The following is a 21,257-nucleotide window of genomic DNA, read 5'->3' on the forward strand; positions in this document are numbered from 1 at the left end:
AGTTTCTTACTAGAGACTCTTTTGCCATTCCCTGTGTACCAAGATGAAGAACAAAATCAGCATTTTATGGGGTTCTATTATTCCAGGGACGACAGTGTACTGTGTTGATTTCAGTAAAACAATTACAAGTTCATGTTATTGACAATGTTGCAAACACTGAATTAGAATTCCTTGATTAAAAAAATAAAAAAAAATTAAGTATATAAATAAAATATGCTACAGATATACAGAAAAAGGACAGAAAGACAGCCTGTTTTTCCAGATTTGTGATACATACACAGAACTTGATGATGTCCTACATATTTATTGCTATATCTGAACTACTGTGCATCATTGATTTTGTTCCACTGGGCAATCCTGGGATAAAAGAAAGTGCAGCTCTGATTTCATTACTTGTTTTTAATCAAGGGCTCTTAATTGCACAGGCTGTATTCGTAATAGCATCAACTAGTTTCTTCTAATTAAAAATTAGAAATAAATTTATAAGTAAGTAACATGATAAATGCAGAGCCTTAATTCTTTAAACCTTTTAATAAACTCAGCAAATTCCAGTGATAACACAGGCAAAACAAAGAGAATGCTTTAAAAAGAATGCCAGAAAGAAATTAAGGTAATGTAGCATTTTCCTTTAAAGAAGAAAAAAACAAATGTGGTCTTAAGTAGCTAAAAGATAAAGGAAGTCTAAATATATAAAAGAGAAAAGAGAGAAAAAACAAATATCACAAATGTAATTCTGAAGTATACATTGCAGCCAGGACAGTCTGGGCCTCTGGTGGGATAGACAGGTAAAACTTGAACCCATAAAACGTTGTACTCAGGTAAAACTCGCAATATTTTGTTCTCAGTATCTGCACACAGAGTGAAGTTGAAGCATGCACTCCTCAAAGCTGTTGGAAAATTACACATCAATTTCCAGTAAAACAGAAAATACAAATAGTTGCCATCACCAAAGCTATCTATATTCATCATTTCTTTCCTGAGTGATGACCTAGTGTTGTAATGTCAGGAAGTTAATGGAATAATGTTGAATTTAATGGTGAGAACAACATTTTTGGAAATAACCTTGTAATGGATCTTCCCATATTTTATTATAAAACAGGGTTTCAAATCTTTTAGGTCAATTTTATTCACATGGGTCTGGGCAAAAACGATCTTATTTTCAAAGTAAAGTTTGCAGACCATTAATTTACAATGCAGGCAAAGTGTTATGGCAACTTTTCTATATAAAGCAGTGAACAGTCAGTCTGCTGTGATTCTTTGACTGAGAGTAAAAATTACCTGCATGCCTGTGTAATTTTAAACAAAGAAAAAGGTGGGGTAAAATAAAGATGGATAGACCTAAATGTAGAATAAATACTTGCTACATAAGATCTGCAAAATTGAAATTATAATTACTGTAGAATTTGTTTACTATTTAGTATTTTGTATATATATTATTATATTTATGTAAATATTAAAATTTGTATATTTATTGTATATCATTCTGGCAGGGAAGGAGCTCAGTTGGCAGACTGTTTCCAAAACAACCACCTGCCTGTATCTTCCTCAAAGAAATAGTCGTGTTTTCCACAAAATTATCACGTCTCCTGTCTATCTCCTTACTTAGCAAAGAGAAATTTCTTTTAAAAATTGTCTAGACAGCTTCATCTTAGGTGAGTTTAACCATAACATGTTCAGATGGTTTTCAGGATTAGGGGTGTGTAGGCTCCTCCTAATGTTTGGTTAGTGGAAAAAGGATCCCTTGTTCAAAACAAGATGCTGTAGTAGTACCTGAGGCTGTCTGATGCACAGTAATGGAGTGACCTGTCCTCTCATGAAGGAAGAGCAGAAGAAATGAGGGAATTACCTGTTTCCAGTTTTAAATTAGAGAGGGAACCTAGAGGTGCTGAAGTAGCCTTTTAACAGATAAGAGTTTGGGGGAAAATCAAGCCCCCTCTCCAAAACTCCATTTGGACTCTAGTCAAAAAGCAAGTGCATTTTAGTCCCAATCGTAATAAAAATCAGTTTACAGATCTTCTGAGATTAAAATATAAATGCATAAATTATTTAAAATTTATGTATTTTTATTTAGTATTTAGACTCCTTCACTAGGGATTACATCTAAGTTCAGCTCTGTGTGAGGAATTCTATATCTGAATCAAAACAAGATTTCAAAAGGAATACTGCTTTGGGAGAATGAAGGGAAAAAAGCTATTTTTTTCTTCACAAGCATTTCCCAATGTGTGTATTAAAGCACAACAATAAAGACTGTCTAGTCTTACTGTTTGTTGTCAATATCTTCAAACATTTACATGCAACTTACTATTTCTATTTACAAACTGTTTTTCAACTTGTATTGTCCATTTTATTGGCTAGTTGGAGTCTGTTTAGTACAAAAGTACAAGTAGCCAATCAATTAACTTTGCTCTTTGGTTTTGTTGTTACACATTATGGATTAAATACGCAGCTTCAGTGCATTTATATGGAAATTTGCTCTGAGAGAAAGACTAACAGGAAAGATGCATGGGAGCTGGCTGCTGGCTGAGTGACTGCTCTGGATTTCCTGGCTTGCTTCTGCAGTGAGGCAGCTGGCCTAGGTGGAGAGGAGATGAGAAAGAAAGAAAGAAAGAAAGAAAGAAAGAAAGAAAGAAGAAGAGGAGAAAGTGGAGAGGAAATGGGGAAACAAAGAATGACAAAAATTTTAAAAGCTTTTTAGCATTAAGCATAAATTAACATTATAAAGCTATGGATAGGTTTATCAGTAGTATTTTGCTGCATTGAAGATTTAGTGCTGTTCCAGTAGATGGCACTAATTACATAAACAATTTGCTAAAATGAACTATATTTTTTAAAACAATGAAAGCACAGGTATTAATTGTTCAAATCAGTATTATTTTACATTATAAAAAAGAAAATTAAACAGAATATATGATTATGCTATATTTTCTACCTCAGTACTCAATGTCACAAATAATCAGTTTCCATAATGCATAATAATGCATCCATCTATTTGTGTGTCAGAAAAGAATAATCAACATTCTAATCAGTGGTTATCAATTTGAGCTGTCATGTCTTTTCCAGCGTTTAGAAGTTGTTTGCTTGGTCCTCTCAGAGTTTAGAAGTAGTCCTGTGGTCTTATGACTAAAAGAATTTAAAACATTTAGAAAAACTGATTTTCATTTCCAGCAAATCTAAGTTTGTTTGGTTTTTTTTTTCCCTTCTTTTTACACACATGGTGTAATTTATTCAGCTCCTTTTCTAATAATCATATAATGTATTGTGATCATTTTATGTTGCTCTGAGAATTATTCTTTCTTTCTCTTTTTTACTTCAGCAATTTTCAAAAGAAATACGACAATGGCAAATAAATGTAGATGTGGTAAATGACATGGCTCTTAAGCTGCTCCGTGATTATTCAACAGACGACACCAGAAATGTACAACTGATGACAGATAGCATTAATGCATCGTGGGGTGCCATTAATAAAAGGTAGGTTATAAATTCTGCTATTAGATTTGTTGTTACTCTCCATTGACATTCATTGTCCATGTGTGGTTGGAGATTACAGAAGATGTAACTTTTGCAATTGGTGTGACTGTAGTGATCATGACTCTTCTGTAGAATTTTTTGGAAATATGTCTATAAAATAGCATTTGATTATGCCAAATAAAATTCAGTTTCCTGCCAATTTTCCTCTGCTATAAACAGTTGCCAACGAACTTAAGCTGATAAGTTATATTTCAAGTATTTAAATTTATTTTGTATATCTGTACTACCTTCACGTCACAATCACAATAGTAATTCTGACTCATAAACCAAATCTGAAAAGGACAGATATATCCTATTGAAGCAGGTTCAAAGTAGAAATGTTATCCTCTATCTTTGAAGTAAATCTCTAGTCAATAAAGTTTTCATTAAATCCTTGACCACATTCATGATTACATTTTGCAGTCTTCCAGTGTTGGGTTTATATACCAATTTCTTATTAAAAGCATTTTTTGCAGCTTGCCAAGAAATTGTGAATCCTCCAATATGCGATCTATAGGATTATAACCTATTGCAGTAAAAATTACTTCCTTTAAAATAATAAAAGAGTTCTAAGTCATTTCTCATATGATTAGATATATAAAAATTATATGAAATTTGTTTTAATCACTATCTTGGATTAAGCTTTATAGTTTATAACTGAAACTATAAATGAATTAGATCTTAACATGTTTTTAATTAAACTCTATGAACAGGACCAGAGAAGTCAGTTTAGCTTAATATGCAGTAAATTCAGTAGATCTTCTTGCATAATGGCAGTTACTTAAATCACTGATGACTACAGAAGTTTGATGTCACTTTTTTGTTTAGTTTGATGTTGGTATGAACATCACTTTAGGAGCATTTTTCTGAAGCAAACTTATAACTGACTTAAGACCAGTTCAAATGAGAGAAGGGATACTCTTGATGTCCACTAAAAGAAAGGCACACAATAATTTGAAAGCTTTTTATTTTTAACTAAACTGAGATTTTAGTATAAACATTTCATTTATACCTGCTTGCATTTCTCCTGTTATAGTAATAACCATTTTAGCTTTGTCAGAAGTAGCTGTATTTTTATTGAATAATGTGTTTCTCACTTTGGCCTGAGAAGGAGGTTTGGGAGGACAGTTTATTGCTGAATGAGAAAGGCTGGGAGTCTAATGCTCAAAACCATTCCCCATGAGTAGCTACAACCAACAGCTCAAAAGGATTAGATGTGAGAACCAAAGGAAAGTGCTTTTGTCTGTCTTTAGAACCACAACCCTGCTTGGTGAGAAGCCCAGGGTATGTGTGTATTAATTGTAGGTAAGGGTGCATTTTTAAATCTGTTAATGCCTCAGGCACAAGCTAAGGTGTGTCTAATGTTGCCCAAGGGTGAGAATTGCCATTCTTGCATGGACTCTGCCAAGTACTGGGCTAAGAGAGAGTACAAATTCTTCAAAACACGTTCCTTGCAAGCTTCTATAAAACGCACAGACATGTTAGATGAATTACTATAGTAAATATTTTATGTTTAAGAAGAGACCTGCTTAGGTGACTGACTTGACATTTCCCTTTAAGAAGTACAAAAGGATAGGAATAAATATAAGAACTGTGAAACGAGTATCCTAGTTTTTGATTGCATGATGTTGTTACACTCCTAATATATTTTTAATTTAATGTTTTGTATAAGACTTTTGTAACACTTCTCATGATTTGGGAACTTGAAAAAGAGGCACGATGCAAACTGTAGTTGATAAGTCTCTGTAAGGGCTGGATCATATTTTTGTTAGTCTTTTGTGAGACACTGATGAGTATGGACCTACTAAGGCATCAAGTCAGAATAAGACTTTTACTTGGAAAATTTTCTGCACGTGTAAATTTTTTAGGTTTCTTTGAAGCACTAGTCAGGCATTTTGCTCATGCAGCAGCTCCTGACTGAGGTCTTGAAAAAATATCCTGGATTTCCAGAGGGATTTAAAGCCATGTGGATGTGACACTTAGGAACATGGTTTAGAGGTGGGTTTGGAAACAATTGGGATAAAGTTTGACTTGATGTCACATGTCTTTTCAAACCTATATCATTCTGTGTTTCCTTTGTTAAACAGCTACTGTTTAAAAACACTGCAGAAAGTGATAATGAAATCCATGGCCTTTGGATGACTTAAATGCCAATTTGTTCTGGTTTTTTGGGCGGGGAGGGGGGGTTCACTTTGGATATTTGCCCTCCTTCTATGCTTCAACTCTTCAGCTTTCAGGTTATTGCATAGAGAAATAAAGAAAAGGGGAGGGTGTTATGGTTTGGGGGATCTTTTGAACTGTAAGAGAATATTTACTCAGTAGAATGGAGATGTGAATTGTTATGTCACAGTCTCCAAGAAAGGCTACTTTCCACTCAGATATGTATGCAATGATTGCAGATATATCTGTGTGTGTTATTTTCATCTAGACAATGAATATTGCTCTGATGACTTGGTCACCTCACAGTGATAGCAGAAATAGACTCCAGATTATGTTCTTGACCATTTCTCCAGTATTTTACAAGCAGTTTTATCACTTTTTATGTATATCTTAAGTGCAAAGACAAAATATTCAGCTGAAGATTTTGCTTTCTCCCTCTGTATTGCTGAGTTAACTGGTCTAAATATTAACTGGGCTCTGGAAATTCACTAGTTAATTTTGTGAATATTTTCCTTTAAAAATTATATCTAAGAGTTGCTTACATTGTTTTGAACTGGTTTTCCTTAAACCTGTCATTAATATCAGTATTGTGTGTCAGTGTAAAAAAAATATGAAACCTGCTTTTCCATAACCAGTTTACTAAATCAACAGGCAGGCAAGGAGTGGTAAAATTCCACTTTGTCTGTTGGTAATAGTTGCCAAGGCAAGTGCTTCAGTCATTAAGGCAACATCTGCTAGCTTGTGTTTTGTTTTGCTTAAGTAGATTTGCAGCTGATTGCTGTGTTTACCCTTTGCCTTACTGTTGTGCTTTATAGCATTGAGCTATAACCAGTCCCTCTCTAAGTCCTTTAAGAGACAAGCTGGTGAATGCATGATGGTTGTTTCCTTTTTTTTTTTTTGCTTGACAATTTTTAATTTTTAGTTTTTACTTTTGTTGTTGATACTGCAAAGATACACTAAAAAGCACATGAACTGATCACTTGGGCGAAAGCCAGACTGACTTGTAAACAGGCCTCTTCTTCTCTAGAAGCATTGACTTTCCAAGAAATAGCCATATTATTTAAGCTGAAGCAATTAAAGCTTAAGATCTCTATAGCTTGCATTAACAAAAATAAATTTTAACAGATGAACTGAAGTTTTCTCAAGAGGGGAAAAAGGGTAATGATCAAAGCAAACATTAGAAATCTACTGTATAAAAAATGTTTGTTACGGTAATATTATGTTGCATCCTTCTTTGGTGTAAACAAACATTTTATGTGAATTACCACACAAAAACATCAACAGTTGCTTTTATTTTTCTTCCCTGTGAATCCAAAAAATGTGTTAAATATCATTAGCTTAAATATTAAGCTAAAAATGGACTTAGGTCTTTCTTAAATGGAGTGTGTATTATGAAAATAATTGCATAACATACCCTGAGAATTTTTTAGGATTCCAAACCACTGCTGTGCAATAGACATCTTCAAATATTCTCATCACCCACCAGTTCCTGTGGCCAAGCTCAGTGGAGCTCAGGCCACACAATAGGTGTTGGGAGCTTTCACTGTTCAAGGTGCTTTTTTGGCTCCTGAGACAATATAGAGGACACACCACAATCTAAACATAAAAAGTAACTTTCTTTTCCCCACTGCAAGGTATGAACAGTGAAAAATCAGTGTGAGGAGAGGCAAGGAGATGTGTTTCTAAACGTGTTTGAAAGACCTGAGGCACCAAGTCCCGTGTTAACACCAAGAATGGTGTTAACTCTCTAATGCAGCCAGTTGTATAAACACCTGGATTTTGAGTCAGCTGGACAGTATAAAATGTAAATGGCCAGACAAACTAAGGACATAAACAGTACAAAATAATGCATACTTCCTTAATATGTAAATGCATAATAAACGAGTAATTCTAAGTGTTAAAAAGGTCATAACCTAGATTTGGTCTTTCAGCAGCAAACTATTCCTAATCAGCTCTTGCTTGCTATAAAGATACAAATATTGGAATATAAACTTTACCTGTACAAGAATTTTGTAAGCATAATTTTGTTACCTGCACAGAAAGAGCTCAATCATTCTCCTGGAGACAGGTTTTCTTAATATAATGTACCTGTCCTAACACTACTTTACGTCACTTGTGGAAGTAATCACATTTGCTTTACAGTTGTATTGCATTCTGGGTGAGAAAAACTGCATCTACACAGCAGCTGCAGCCAGAAGTGTGAATTTTGTTGATTTATACTGAAGATTCATAGTTGGTTCCAGTATCTAGACTGTATCTAGGAGCCATCTCTGAAAAGCTTATTTGCTCATTTTGGCTTGGACTGCTCAAGTCAAGCAGCAAAGAATTCACAGTCTCCAAGCAAACTCCTCCTTTCCCTTTCCATTCTCCTGCTGTTTTGAAGCTTGGTTCACATTCCTAGAATCTGTATAGAACCATAAGTATGAGCAGCTCCAACAATTCTCTGTGCAGGCAGACTTTGTGGCCATGGGAATCTTGTTTATTTGAGCAGTCTGTTTACACATCTGTGCCTGCAGTTGTTGTCCTGGCTATAGACCTGCATTCATGGGGGTGTGAGCAAGAAATCCTTGCAAATATGACTTTAGATGAAGATGAAAATTGTCATTTTCTGATGTAAGTTTATTTTTTCCCCTAAAAAATACTATGATAATTTTCATTTTTATCATCATGCTGTGGTGATTTATTGATTGATTTTCAATATAATTTTGCCAGGCTCAAAGAAAGTAGACATGGAGACTGCTTCTTTCCAGTGAACATGCTATGCTGAAACTTGTTATTTACACCAGTTTAGCAATGGATTCTAATTTAAAATTGCAAAGTCTGGTGGAAAATATTATAATTGTAGGGCAGTTCTTTTGTTTTGTGAGAGGTGTTGATAATACATTTATCTTTGTTGTCTGCACTGTTTAAAGAAGAATTCTCAGTCTAGATGTTTGTCAGCTGCTGCCTTTGAGAACTTCTCTTGGTATGAAATCGTCAAGGACTTAAATACTTTTAGTTCATCAGTAAAACTGGTCACACTAAATGAAAATTAATGTCTGCAGTCTGAGGTATCACAGTTGAGATTATGTCAAGAACCAAATAATTTTATATGTCAACATATTTATTCTAAAGAACTAATGTATCTCTGTTGACTATTACTTTTAATAAGGCGGAAAAGTTTTCAAAAAAGCATTTAATCTGGAAACATTCTGAAAAGTCTGAATTTTATACAGGGTCCTCATGTCTTTCTTATTAGAGAAATGGGCATAAGAAGCCTTTTGTTTTCATGAAAATAATTTTTCAGTAAAGCACTACAAACTTCTCAGAAGTTACTCTTCAGCAGAGTCAGTAAACTCTAAAAGAACCCCTTTATATTTGTTGCTTGTGATGAAAAATGTTAAGCCTTTTGTGTTTAGAATATAGATATCTTTAAATTACATAAAGGTTGTCTTCCTAAAAGAGATTTAAGTATTTTTTGCTGTCTTTGTTCCATTCCACCTTTATTTTAAATCCTCAGACAACAGCTATAAGAAGGGTGAGAATGGCAAGGTTAGATGCTTTGATTTTAATTTATGTTTTTTTGTTTATGTTTTACTTACATCATTTCTTAATATATCCATTTTTAAAAGCACACCTAAAAACCATTTGGTGCAGAGGGATTATTGTATGATAATAGATAAAAGAGAGGTAATGTATTTGAAAGACATTCTACTAACTGCCTATAATCTCAAACAAATATTTAGGTACAAAATATAATATCAGTCTTACCAGTAATGACATCAGTTAACAATGCTTTGATATTTTTTCTTCATGATATCCCTCAGAATGATGACATTTCATCACATAGAAGAAAAAGAATTGCAAAAAGAAGTAAATGAAGCTGCCGTATGAAGCTCATATAATCAGGAGATCTAGAAACTCATCTTAGCTGCTTATATTCTAGTTTTATCTTAGTTCTCCACTCAGCTGACAGCACTTCTTTGTGCAGTGCTGACATCAGATCCAAGATGAGAATTCAATTGGTGGCAGTGAATGTTTTTGGTTTAATTTTTGAGAGGATAGTCTTGGATATGCCTTCAAAATGCTGGTAGGATGCACTGAAAAGGCAATGTTACCCAGAATACTGTGTGATTCATCATTTCCACCTTTGCAAACATATTCCTGTGATTTTTGAGAAAGTCTTTTATGATTATAAAAAGTAAAGAGTTCTTGAGTTATTTCAGGAGAGAGTAGCATCGGTGATGCAGTATTTGACAAAAGGATCTATGGATCCTTGTGACTTAAAACTTTTAGCATGAGTCTAAAGAAACTAAATTTTCCCACCACTTGACTATACATAGTCTAGTACCTTTCTCTCTTCCAGAGAGGCAATAGATCATCTGTAGGTCTGCTAAGTCCTCCCACAGACAAACAAAAACGACCTCACAGCAAAAAGTGTTGCTGTTTCTGTCTGTTCCACAAAGGATTTGCTCAGATTTCTAGACATCATAAATTACCTCATTGAGAGATTAGTTGTTTTGGGTTTTAAATCACAGAATCACAGAATATTCTGAGGTGTGGTACCCACAAAGATCATCCAGTCCAACTCTTATATGGGATGGAACCCACAACCTTGGTGTTACTAGCACTATGCTCTAACTGTTATCCAGTGTTAATGCTTTAATTGTACACAATTAAAAAGGACAGTTGGACTGGTATCTTGCAGTGAGGCCAGTTTCCAATAGTGTTAGAAAGTTACCAACAGAAACTAAGAAGGAAACTCATTTAGAAGATCCATTCTTTACTGCTCAGACACTTGCTATTTCACTTTCTTTTTCCTCATCCTTGATTTTTGTTTTGGTCTTGATTAAAACAAAATTCTGTTTCTTTGTCCATAATTGCTGTGTGTTAAATGCTCTTTACTCCTTTCTGTTGAAAACGAGGACAGTTCAGGTGTTAAAGGGAAATTCAATTGGACAAAATCATTAGTTTATGGAATAGAATTCTAAAGGGAGAGCAGTTTTGTGGCCAGACTTGAATCATAACTGAATCTTAATGGGGGCATAGCAAAGAAATGCTCTATTTCAAAAATCTTCCTCTTTTGCATATGCAGGAGATGAAGGAGGAGCAAGGTACTAAGGAAGAATGAGTTTGATTTGTGAAAGAACAGAAATGTCAATTTTTGTTCCCATTCCATTAGAAAATTAAGACAAAAGTGTTGTTATTTCTCTTAAAGGTGAGATTTTCTGAAGTAACTAGAAAATTTTAGTTCCTGTTTGAACAAGAATAGAAGCTAATGCTCTGTGCCCTGAAAATCTAACCTTAAATCTATTTCCTATTAGTCTGTAGATAAATTAACAAAGTATAGCAAACTGATTATTGCTCTCATCCAAAGATCATAGAACAAATTAATGTCTTTCCAGTCCCCTCAATAGACTTCTTATCAGGCTTCATGTCCTTTAAAACAAACTGAACAGAAATTAATAAAGCTGATGGACTAGCAGAGTGCCAGGAAAAGGAATTTGACCTTAGTTGTCATGTTTTGTTTGCATTGTTATTCTTGTGATAGCTTCCCCCCCACACACCCTGTTGTTTTCCCTGTATTTTTGTATTTCTTCAGCTGCTGTGCAGGCAGTTTAAGATTTCCCCTCATTGGCTTGTCAGTCATGCTTGAAACTGAGGATAATTCAGTCTGCTATTAAATGCTTACTTTCTCTTTGGAAGTTACCACCAAATGCTTCAAGTTGACAACAGTAGTGCTTGCCTTTTTTGTGTGGCTGTTGTTTAGCTATGACTGAAATTTCAGTCACATGTTTTTATATAAAGTCACAAATAAATCAGCAAATAACAAGTCCCCATTATTCCTGATAAGGATCAGTGGCACAAGAGGCTGATGACTCTGGTCATGACTCTTTGTAACCCAGGCAGAGATCTGGGGAAGTGGCAATACAGAGGGCAGATTGGAAAGCAGTAGAATTAGCAATGTGGTTTTCTTGGTGTCCCAAAATAGGCATGATGAGAAATCACTGAGGAGAGGTGACATTCCACTGGTAAATCTTGAGGACAGGGCATTAATGGAGTATCTGATACAGGTGTATAAAATGGGAAACAGTAAGTAAGCAAATTGTGCAAAGGAAAAGATTATGCTGTTTGTTCATGTTGTTATCCAATATTAATCGCATTTTGACCAATGCCCCAAACATAAGTGACCTATTACAATTCCCTGACAAATATAAGAAATGTAGAGCACTTCCCAGCTACTCAGGATTACATCTCCTGCAAAATATAAAAAAATATTATCTTCTGCACATGATAAGAAATAATAGCTCTTGGAACTATCACTCTAGCTGGCATTTCTGCAGGTTCTTTTGTGCAAGATACATAATCAATTACATATCTGAGATATATCTGCTTAAACACAATAGTGCCTTGTGGCAATGCATTATATGGGTTCACTTCATGGTATTATTTTTATCTGTTTAAAATATGCCATGTGTTTCTGAGATTCCATTTGTTTAATTGACACAGTGTATGGTAAAAGCAATGTTTTGTGAAGTGCCTAAAGGGCCAAGCTTGCAAACACCCAGTTCCCACTTTCTGCATTTTATCTTGGTAATGTTATATGTTTGCTATTTTCCTTATTTCTGGGTGTTTTTTCTTATATCTTATATGATTTTTATTTTTTTAAAATTCATGTCAAGTTGGAGTCTAATTTAATGTCAGGACTTTTAAAATCTAACTTAGATGCATTTTCTCTACCCCATAGCCTTAAAAATCTTAAAAAACATGATGCTGTTTCTTATCAGTAATGGTAAACAGTTCCAAAATTTCCATGAGTTCTTGGTGCTTGAGGCATGTCTGAGGCTGATGCTTCAGCTATGTTAATTAATTACTAGCAGTGTCAGTTGATGCACCATATACCTTTACTAATTCCAAGAAGTTAGATTTATTTTTGAGGTAGTTTACCTGTAAGTTTTTCAGTGAGGATTACTCCAAGGGATGGGAGGCAGATCTTCCAGTGCTTGTCTGCTCTTTTTTTCCAATGGAAACACCAGCAGAATACACTTGTGAAATAAGATGGCACTGAGAAATCATAGTTCAGATCTGCCTTTGGTGACACCTTTCCTTTTTATACTGTGCTGACCCCTTGGAGCTGTGGACATTTGTCACTGTTATTTCATGTTGGGGAAAATAAAAGTAGAAGTATAGAATGTATTTATTAAATTTTGCTTTAGCTAAATTTGTTTTCCCATCATGTCAATGCTTTTATGTCTGATAATACTCTCCTTTCTGCTGGTTGGGACAAGATACAAAGCCCAGGCTCAGGAGAGTGAGTTAAAGATGGACATAAATAGTTAGTCCTTTCATTTTTACTATCTTTCATCTGATAATATGTATGGGAACATTCATTAGGCTGTTGGTCTTGATTTAAAATACTGAATTTCTTCAAGGCTACAGGTAGTTCAAAGCCCATCAGATTATACTGCTTTTAAATTTTCCTGGTGGTATCTGTTATTTTGAATACATCTATTGAATCTTTCTGCTATCATATTGGTGATGATTTTCTCCATCTGGAATTACTCACATTCTTCTGGATTTGACTAATCTGAATAAATTTGCCATTTTGCTCTTCATACTTTTTTTCCAGTGGTTCATTACTGGACTAAATACCACCTTTTACTATTCCCTTGCAAAAGGCTCCTAAGGCTCTGGTTTGAATATTATTTACATTGACTGCATTATATACTCCCTGCAATATATACATATACTGCAATATATAAATATTGACTCCATTATATACTCTCAATTTCAGTTTTGTTTCATTCAAGAGGTTGCTGTAACAAAACTTTGCATCCTTGACTCGCTTCCCAAATAGCTGCTTGTAAAGAGGTTATGATATACTTTATGGATTTCTTTGCATAAGCTGAAGTAAAGCTGAATCACCAGTTAAACTGATGAATGCATCAGTTATGTGTTCATTTCCATGATTAAAATTTGGAAAGTGGTTTGAGTACAGGTAGACACATGTTAAGGAAAAGAAATGCATCTCCTCAAAAGTTGGATAAATTATCTGTAATATATAGAAGATATTTGAGTGGCAGTGAGTATAAAATGATAGATCTCAAGCCAAATCAAGAATCTTTTTGAAGTGAACACCTGATAACTGTTTCAACAATCATTAAGAAGGAAGGAAACATTGCAAATCATGCACTGTTTAAGAGAAAGATTTGGATGTCTCTGCCAGAATTGCCAGTGAGCACATGAAGCTTCAAGTATATCCATTTTTGTCTTGTCTCTTCACAGCAGGATAGTCAGAGTTCCTCACTCCCAGACTTAAAGTTTTGGTGTATTCTCTCTCTGCTCTGTTAAATGGTCCAGAATTGTTGTTTGAAGGCTTATGACTTCTTCTGCTAGAAGAATTTTTGTCTTTGAAATTCGTCCAAAAAAGAATTGTGGTAGAACTATCAGAGAACATCCTGTTCCCTTTAAAGTCAGCTGAAGGTTGGCCATTCATCCTCAGTGGAGTTGGGATTTTCTCTGTAAGGCTTTTGTATCAAACACATACTGAAGTTCTGTTGAACTGAGAGAGTTGAGCACCATCTGAATTTGCTGAACTGGGCTCTGGAAATTCACTACTTAATTATTTATATATATTTGCATGATCCTGAGGAGCAGAACTAGAGCTGTAGTTTCTTCCCATGTTATTGAATCTGCATAATAATGAATTATTAGTATCTTTCTATATTCTCATATTACCTCTGGTTGTAGTTCCTGACGTTTTACCATCTTTCTGCAGCAGATCTATTTTAATCAGATTATCTCCTTACGATGGAAAACTTATTCTATATTTCAGTTTTCCATCAGAGTCTGAAAGCTCCCGAAGAATAAAAAATAAATGTATAAGGTAGGGAGTGGTTCTTTGCAACTAATTTTTTTTTATTAGCTTGTATAAATATAAGAGGCAGTAGGCAGGGTGCCTTCTTTCCTTCTTACTGAGATGCTAACCAGTTTTGGTTACAAGCTGCTTCTGACCTGAATTTTACACAGCTGTTTGGTTTTTTTCTGGTTAGCATTTTATGTTTCTTAAAATATGTTGACAGAATACATGTTTTAAAATATATTGAGTCAATCTAATCTGTCAGCATCTTTGTGTAATGTGAGTACTACCTGAGGCCCATGTTTAAGAGGGGAAAAAATAATGTGTGTGTTTATCTAAGTGTTTATTTAGTGTTATTTAATATGAAGCATGGTACAATAAGAACTGTAAGTGCTGCCAGACAAGTTTTCCAGCCTGGGAATTGGGGTTTCTCTCTCTTACATGGTAGTAAATCACTTTTTTGCTAGGCCATGGAGTCCAGCCCTCAGAGGCTGATGCTCCAAATGAAAACTACACTAACAGTTTAATAGTATCCTTTGTGAGCCCTAATTGATTTCATGTAATGCCATCAGTGCATTTCACAGTCTTATTAAGTCTAGTTGTTTCTGCAGTAAGTCAGGCTAAGAAAACAAGTGCCTTTAGAATATAATTAATTTCATAATCAGTTTTAATTATATTTCACTGTCTTAGAAAGCAAAGATTTTATCTTACTAAATTGCATCTAAGTAATTAATAGGCTGTTTATTAAATGGTATTGTTGACTGCCTTGGAATTTTTAAAGAATGATATGTTTTGGAATGCAAGAAAAAAAACTTAATTCTACGTATTATACACCATGAAGTATGAAGAGAACAAACAGAATAACAATCTTTTTGTTTCTTTTGATAGAGTAAGAGACTAGTTTTGTCTATTTGGTTTAAGTTTTAATTTTAGGATTTATTCTTTTCCTGACTTCTCTCTTCAGTGGGAGTAAACAGAATTGTTAAATATTGTCTTCTCGTCTCTTATTGGGCATTACTTGAATTATACAAGGATTAGACTGGAATCTATTCTGTGCGTTCAGAGAACTGAGGGGAGGGAGTGGCTGGGTTGTTTGTTCTGTTGAATTTAGTTTTCAATTTTTTTCTTTCTTTTGGATTTTTTTTAACTTATTTAGTGGTTTAAGATACTTCCTTAAAATTTTGTTTGAGAGCTATTTAGAAAAGCCTCTGGAGTGAATTAATCAGAATATTATTCTGTGTCTATAAATATTTTTTGATGATACCTATTATGTCTGTGATTGTTGAGTGTTCTTCAGACTCCCTTCTTTGTAACCTGGTAACAGGTGTGATTTACTCTCTGGAAAACGATTGACTTTAATGAAAATTTATCAGGAGATTAAAAATCACAAGTAAACATAAACTGTTTTCGATAGCATAAAAATGACCTGTAATTGATTGTAATTACAAAGGAATCCCCTTAGTTTCATTAATGATTGTTCTGTAGCTCTCCATATAAGTGTGATAATCTATGCTTATGATGAATATAGAGAAGGTGTACACTTATGAGTTTTTATATTCTTAACCTATGCCAAGGCAAGCTGGAAAAAAGAGACAAAAGTGATGGGGGCAAGAAAAGCCTGTTAGAAAACATTCCCTCTAACTCTATCCCCCTTTTTTATTCCATTAGGAGGCATTTTAGGAATGTAGGATCCCATAACTGAATAGGGTATAAGAGACAGAAATTATTTTTAAAAAGGTTGATGAGAAGTTTTCCTACAGGATAACACAGATCCCTTTGTGCTGATGTTGTCAGGTGTTTAATTAAAAAGGAGTTATTTAAAGTGCAGAAGTCCATATATGTGATTTTGTTTCTCAGGGTGATATTTTCTTTTTTAGCAACTCTTATCAGTCTCACAAAAAATTATGTAGAACAGATGGGGGATTAATATCCAAGGCTGATCTGAAACTTTATAGAAAAATCCAGGGTTTAGGGTGTTGGGGTTTTTTTTAATCTTTTTGCTATTCAATATCTATTGTGCTTTAAAAAGAAATGTATGGGACAAACAATCTAAATTCAAAAATATGTCTTCAAATTGATCTAGCATCTTTAGTAACAAAGAAAGCAGTTCAGAAGAAAATGCTGTGAGAAAGGTTGAGGATTTTTGTTATTTTCATACAAGTCTTGGTTATTTCAAGAAGGTCTGTGTGAGGTATAACACTAGAAACAAGCCAGACAATGAATAGTTGCAAAAGAAATCACTTCCTCTCTCTCTTGCTGCAGTCATTTTCCTAAGTACATAAACACCAGAAATATATTTTCTTGTTTTGAAGAGATTTCTAATACAAAAGCTGTTCAGGAAAAACTACTTGAATCTTGCTTAGTAGAGCAAGTAACTGTTCATTGAGGCATTTCCCCCTTTGTCTTGACAGATTTTTAAGAAAAAACAAATTTTGGGCTTATCACTATGATCAGGAGATGTTTTAGAATGTTCTAATTTTTGTATCTGAAGAAAGTGTCGTCATTTAGGAAACTGTGATGGCCAGGAAAGAGCATGACTTTGTCCATATGGACACATTCTGAGTTCAGTCAGAGCATAAAAAGCATTGAGGGCTTTTGTTCTTCCTGCAGAAGTAAAGAGAATCAGCAGAGAGCTGCCTTTGTGTGCGTATTTTGGACCAGTTGTTGCACTTAATCTCTCTGTATGCCCAATTACATCTGGAATTTAAAATTATATCACTGGTTATTCATTTGTTATAAATATGGGTAGTGCAGCAAAGAAAGACATGGCCTTCAGCTTATCTGTGACACCAAGTCAGGTCTCAGGCAGTAGATCAAGTTGAGAAATTAATGTGAGGCAGAGGGAAGTACTGCACTGTCCAGGTTTAACCCCAGCCAGCAACTCAGTACCACTTGTTCACTTCCCTACAGCACGGGAGAAGAATTGGAAAGAAAAGCTACATCTCCTGGGTTGAGATAAGAACAATTTAATAATTGGGGAGGAGGAGACAGAATTTTACTAAATATGCTACTAATATTAATATTAATATTAATATTAATTGTAGCTATAAGGAGAGAGAGAGGGAGAGAGAGTGACAGAACCCAAGAGAGCCAAGTGATGCACAACAAAATTGCTCACCACCTGCTGACTGACACCCAGGCAATTCCCAAACCTGTCTTTAGAGTACAAAATTCTGTACCAGAGCACCAAAGCTTCCCTGGTCCCTCACTCAGAATAATGAGAGGAGATAAGGGCCTGTGGGTATATGTCAGCTACATGTGAATGCTGATCTCAAGTGGTTTGGATGCTAATGTTGTAGCTCAGTAGTTGTTTGGTTACAATTTGAGGCTTTCTAGCCATTTGCAGCAAAATTATTTCAGAGATAGAGTTGCACACAGGTGAGCAATCTCCAGTACTGTAGGATCAACTTGGTTAAGAGCATTTTCCAACAAGCCAGACAAAATAGTGATGGTAGGACATAAGTTTGCGTATATAAAGATAATTTGAAAAATTTATATCCACATCTACATGCCAATGATCTACAGCAGACAAAACCTGATACCTCTGTTCAGATGGTCCAACTAAAAGGCACATTTATGTAGAAGTGTTACTGGAAAAATCCTGTGTCCATTCCTATGTTGTTTAGCTAGTTAACATCCAGAAAAAACCCAGGAAATCAGTACTTAAAATTCTGTCTCAATATAGTTTTCCCCACTGAATGTTGTATCAGGCATTCCAGAGTTAATCTGCACATTCATCACTTACTAGCATATATTAATAACTTTAACTGGCACTGTAGAATATAGTACCTGGATTCTGAAAGAAAGTTCCTCCAACCAGCAGTCCTAAAATTAATGAATATGATTTATTTTGAATTTGCATTTCAAAATTATATCAATAATAGTTATTTTAAGAATTTAATTTTCGTATCAGTGATATCTCTTTGTGTTCCAACTTTATCTGAGGTTAAATTATTCTGCTCTCTGATGGGTTCTTTATCAGTCCAACTTAAAGCAGTTGAGGAAGAGTTACCAGTGAGAGCTTAAATTTATTTAATAGTAAAGATTAAATATTCCAATAAAGCTTTTCAATTGTTCCTTTTTCATATTGGTAGAAGGAATATAAACCTCATGAAAAAGGTGCAACCTTTTTCCAGCATTAACAGGGAGATACCTGTAATTCAAATTCTCTGTGATAGTTGGCTGAATACGGGAAATTCAGGTGACTTTTTAAATTTTATTTTGTATTGTATGGAACTGTAGTGTTAGAAAAGAGAAAATACAACTATAGAGATAAATACAGAAGTAAAACCTTTTTCTGATGCTTTGTCAGCCAGTAGTTCAGGATATTTTATTTTATATCTTAGATAAGTTTAGATCACTAGAGTCTGCAGATGCAAGTGTGATTTAGTGATCCATTGAACACTGAATGATACAGAGTTGCTTTACTTTTATTGCTCTTAAAGAAATACCTGGGGAACAGAAATGTGTTAGTTTGTGCTCTGCACTTACTGCGTGTCCTGTTATCTGAGCATTATTCACACACTGACCCTCACAATGTATCTCATACTATGAATAAGCATTGCAATTTGAAATACCCAGATACTCATAAAATGTGGATGATTCACTCCAAATTATGTAGCAAACACCACAGTTGAAGAAAAATCTGGTATTCACACTTGCAGAGCCTCTACAAATACTGTATTCCTTGTGTTGTATGGGATTGGGTAGTGCTGAATAAACCACTCCATTACAGAATTACAGAACAATCTTAGAAGATAGCGTAGTTTTCCCCTCCTTTTCTTCACAAATATTTGCATACTGCTATGTTTAAAAAATGTTAGCTTTAAAAGTTCTCAGCACAAAAGCAATGTCCTGAGGCAGAGGCTGGTAACTTTCCTTTTGTGTGGATTTTTTTTTTTTTAAACCTTTAAAAACATCTCCCTGGCAGTATAAAAGTTCACACATTGCTTTACTCATGTCCTCTGACATGCCACCATTATCCCATCAACTCAAAGCCTTCAGCTGACATGTACTTAAAAGAGCATCATAACTTCTGTCCTGCAACAAAGCTCATATGACAACTAGAGTTGGTGAGCCCACTGTCACTGATGCCACTAGTTCCTAAAAATCAGATTTACAAGGATGGTTGGGAACCAGCTTGCCTACTTTTAGACATAAAAAAATTAAAGCTTGTGTAAAATTAAAATTTTCTAAGTTATAGGTGATTTGCTGTTATAGTCAGGAGAAATAGTTTACTCTGACCTTGATCTGGTAGAACAGATGTATATAGGCAAGGCAGGAGAAACTGAATTCCAGAAATGCTGTGTCCGTGTTTTATAGAGGGAGTGCAGTTTGCCTGTCCTCTGGGTGTCTAGATGAAAATAAGATGAATCCCACCTTCAGTGTTTCTTCCTTGGATAAGAATCTTTTGGTTATACACTCTGTGATTATTTTTATATATCATAGTACAACAGATTAAATCATGATTATTCCATTAAAATATATTTTTAAATACTATTACTATCTTTTAGTATTTTAGGAGTATGCTGTAGTTTTTTTTACTGTGTACAAACATTTTCCATTTACACTAAAATGTCGCTCTGGTTACTTCATGTTATTTTCTTAATGTTTGCACTTTCTATGAAATTAAACATACCTGGATAATACAGACTAAAGAGAAAGCATATTTATTTTGGTTTTGAGCAATAATGTTTTGTTCAAATATAGTATTTCTTTAGCCCCTATGATTCTGTGCAATTTAGCAGTTGCTGGATTTGATGCTCAGTTTTATTCTTCCTGTTTAGACCTTCTTTTCTCATTGTAATATTCATACTTTTGTAGTGAGAAAGCCAAGTAGAGTGAAGTTTATTGATATGCTGCAGAACAGTCAATGTAGCTGAATGTTTATTGCATGTTAGCTGTACCAAAATTTAAAATGCAAAGTACTACATATTTTCTGGTGGATGTATTAGTGTGATTATATATAACACATTTCTGTAGACTGAAAGAATTATGTGCCATAAGATTTCTGTGCATCATAGAAGTGCCAGAAGATTCTTCATGATAAAACGTCAATCTTTGCCCAGATCAAAAAAATGCTATATTTTTTCATGAAGTCTGGGAGTTTCCCAAAACCACAAATTCTGTCTTTGAGTAATCCTTTGATTTGCTCTCCCTTTGAATGTTTTTTCATATCTGTGCTTGTGTTGTTTTTTTTTTTTAATCTCACCATGTATTTGCAGAATGTTATTATTAGAGTATTGCCATGTATTTATAGGAATCCAGGTGTACAGTAGTTAAAAATGTGCCTTTCATGTTATGATGGAACTACATGAAAAAAAATGTTTTACGTGATTCTGCAAAGGTTATTAACTACCATGTTTCACACTGTAAATTGAATTAGAATAATGCTATAAAACATATTTTAGAATTGTGCTCTGCAGAACTGGAAAAAATACATTTAGTTCATGCAATTGTATTCCATTTCCAAGTTGTGTTGAATAAGTGTAATGCTGGTTTTGAGCTAAAAGTGTTAAATAGGTCAATACAGTATTTTCCAGGTAAAAGATTTTCTGTGTCTTATTATCCTTTAATGTATATTGCTAGTATATTTAGGTGTAATTTCTATGTAATTATTCTTTAGTTTAAAAAAAGAACAACAAATTCTTTCATTGCAGTTATCTTAAATTTGAAGAGTAGCCTAACCACAAGCCATGCTTATGCCCACGTAGAATAAAGCTGGGAAAGGGCACATGTTCACTATTCTGCA

The 21,257-nt window shown here is 34.3% G+C and overlaps 1 protein-coding gene across 10 annotated transcripts in view; it reads left to right on the forward strand.

Moving 5' to 3' along the window:
- Positions 1-21,257, forward strand: part of DMD (dystrophin) — a gene marked incomplete at its 5' end in the record, with an annotated part of 1,168,120 nt that overhangs the window by 905,035 nt on the left and 241,828 nt on the right. For all 10 annotated transcript variants that reach the window (XM_083855614.1, XM_083855615.1, XM_083855618.1 and 7 more), the window contains one exon: positions 3,314-3,468. In XM_083855614.1, the coding sequence (XP_083711740.1) occupies positions 3,314-3,468 (155 nt within the window). The remainder of the gene's footprint in view (positions 1-3,313; positions 3,469-21,257) is intronic.

This window comes from Zosterops lateralis, assembly GCF_965231275.1.
Source record: "Zosterops lateralis genome assembly, chromosome: 2".
Taxonomy (NCBI): Eukaryota; Metazoa; Chordata; class Aves; order Passeriformes; family Zosteropidae; genus Zosterops; species Zosterops lateralis.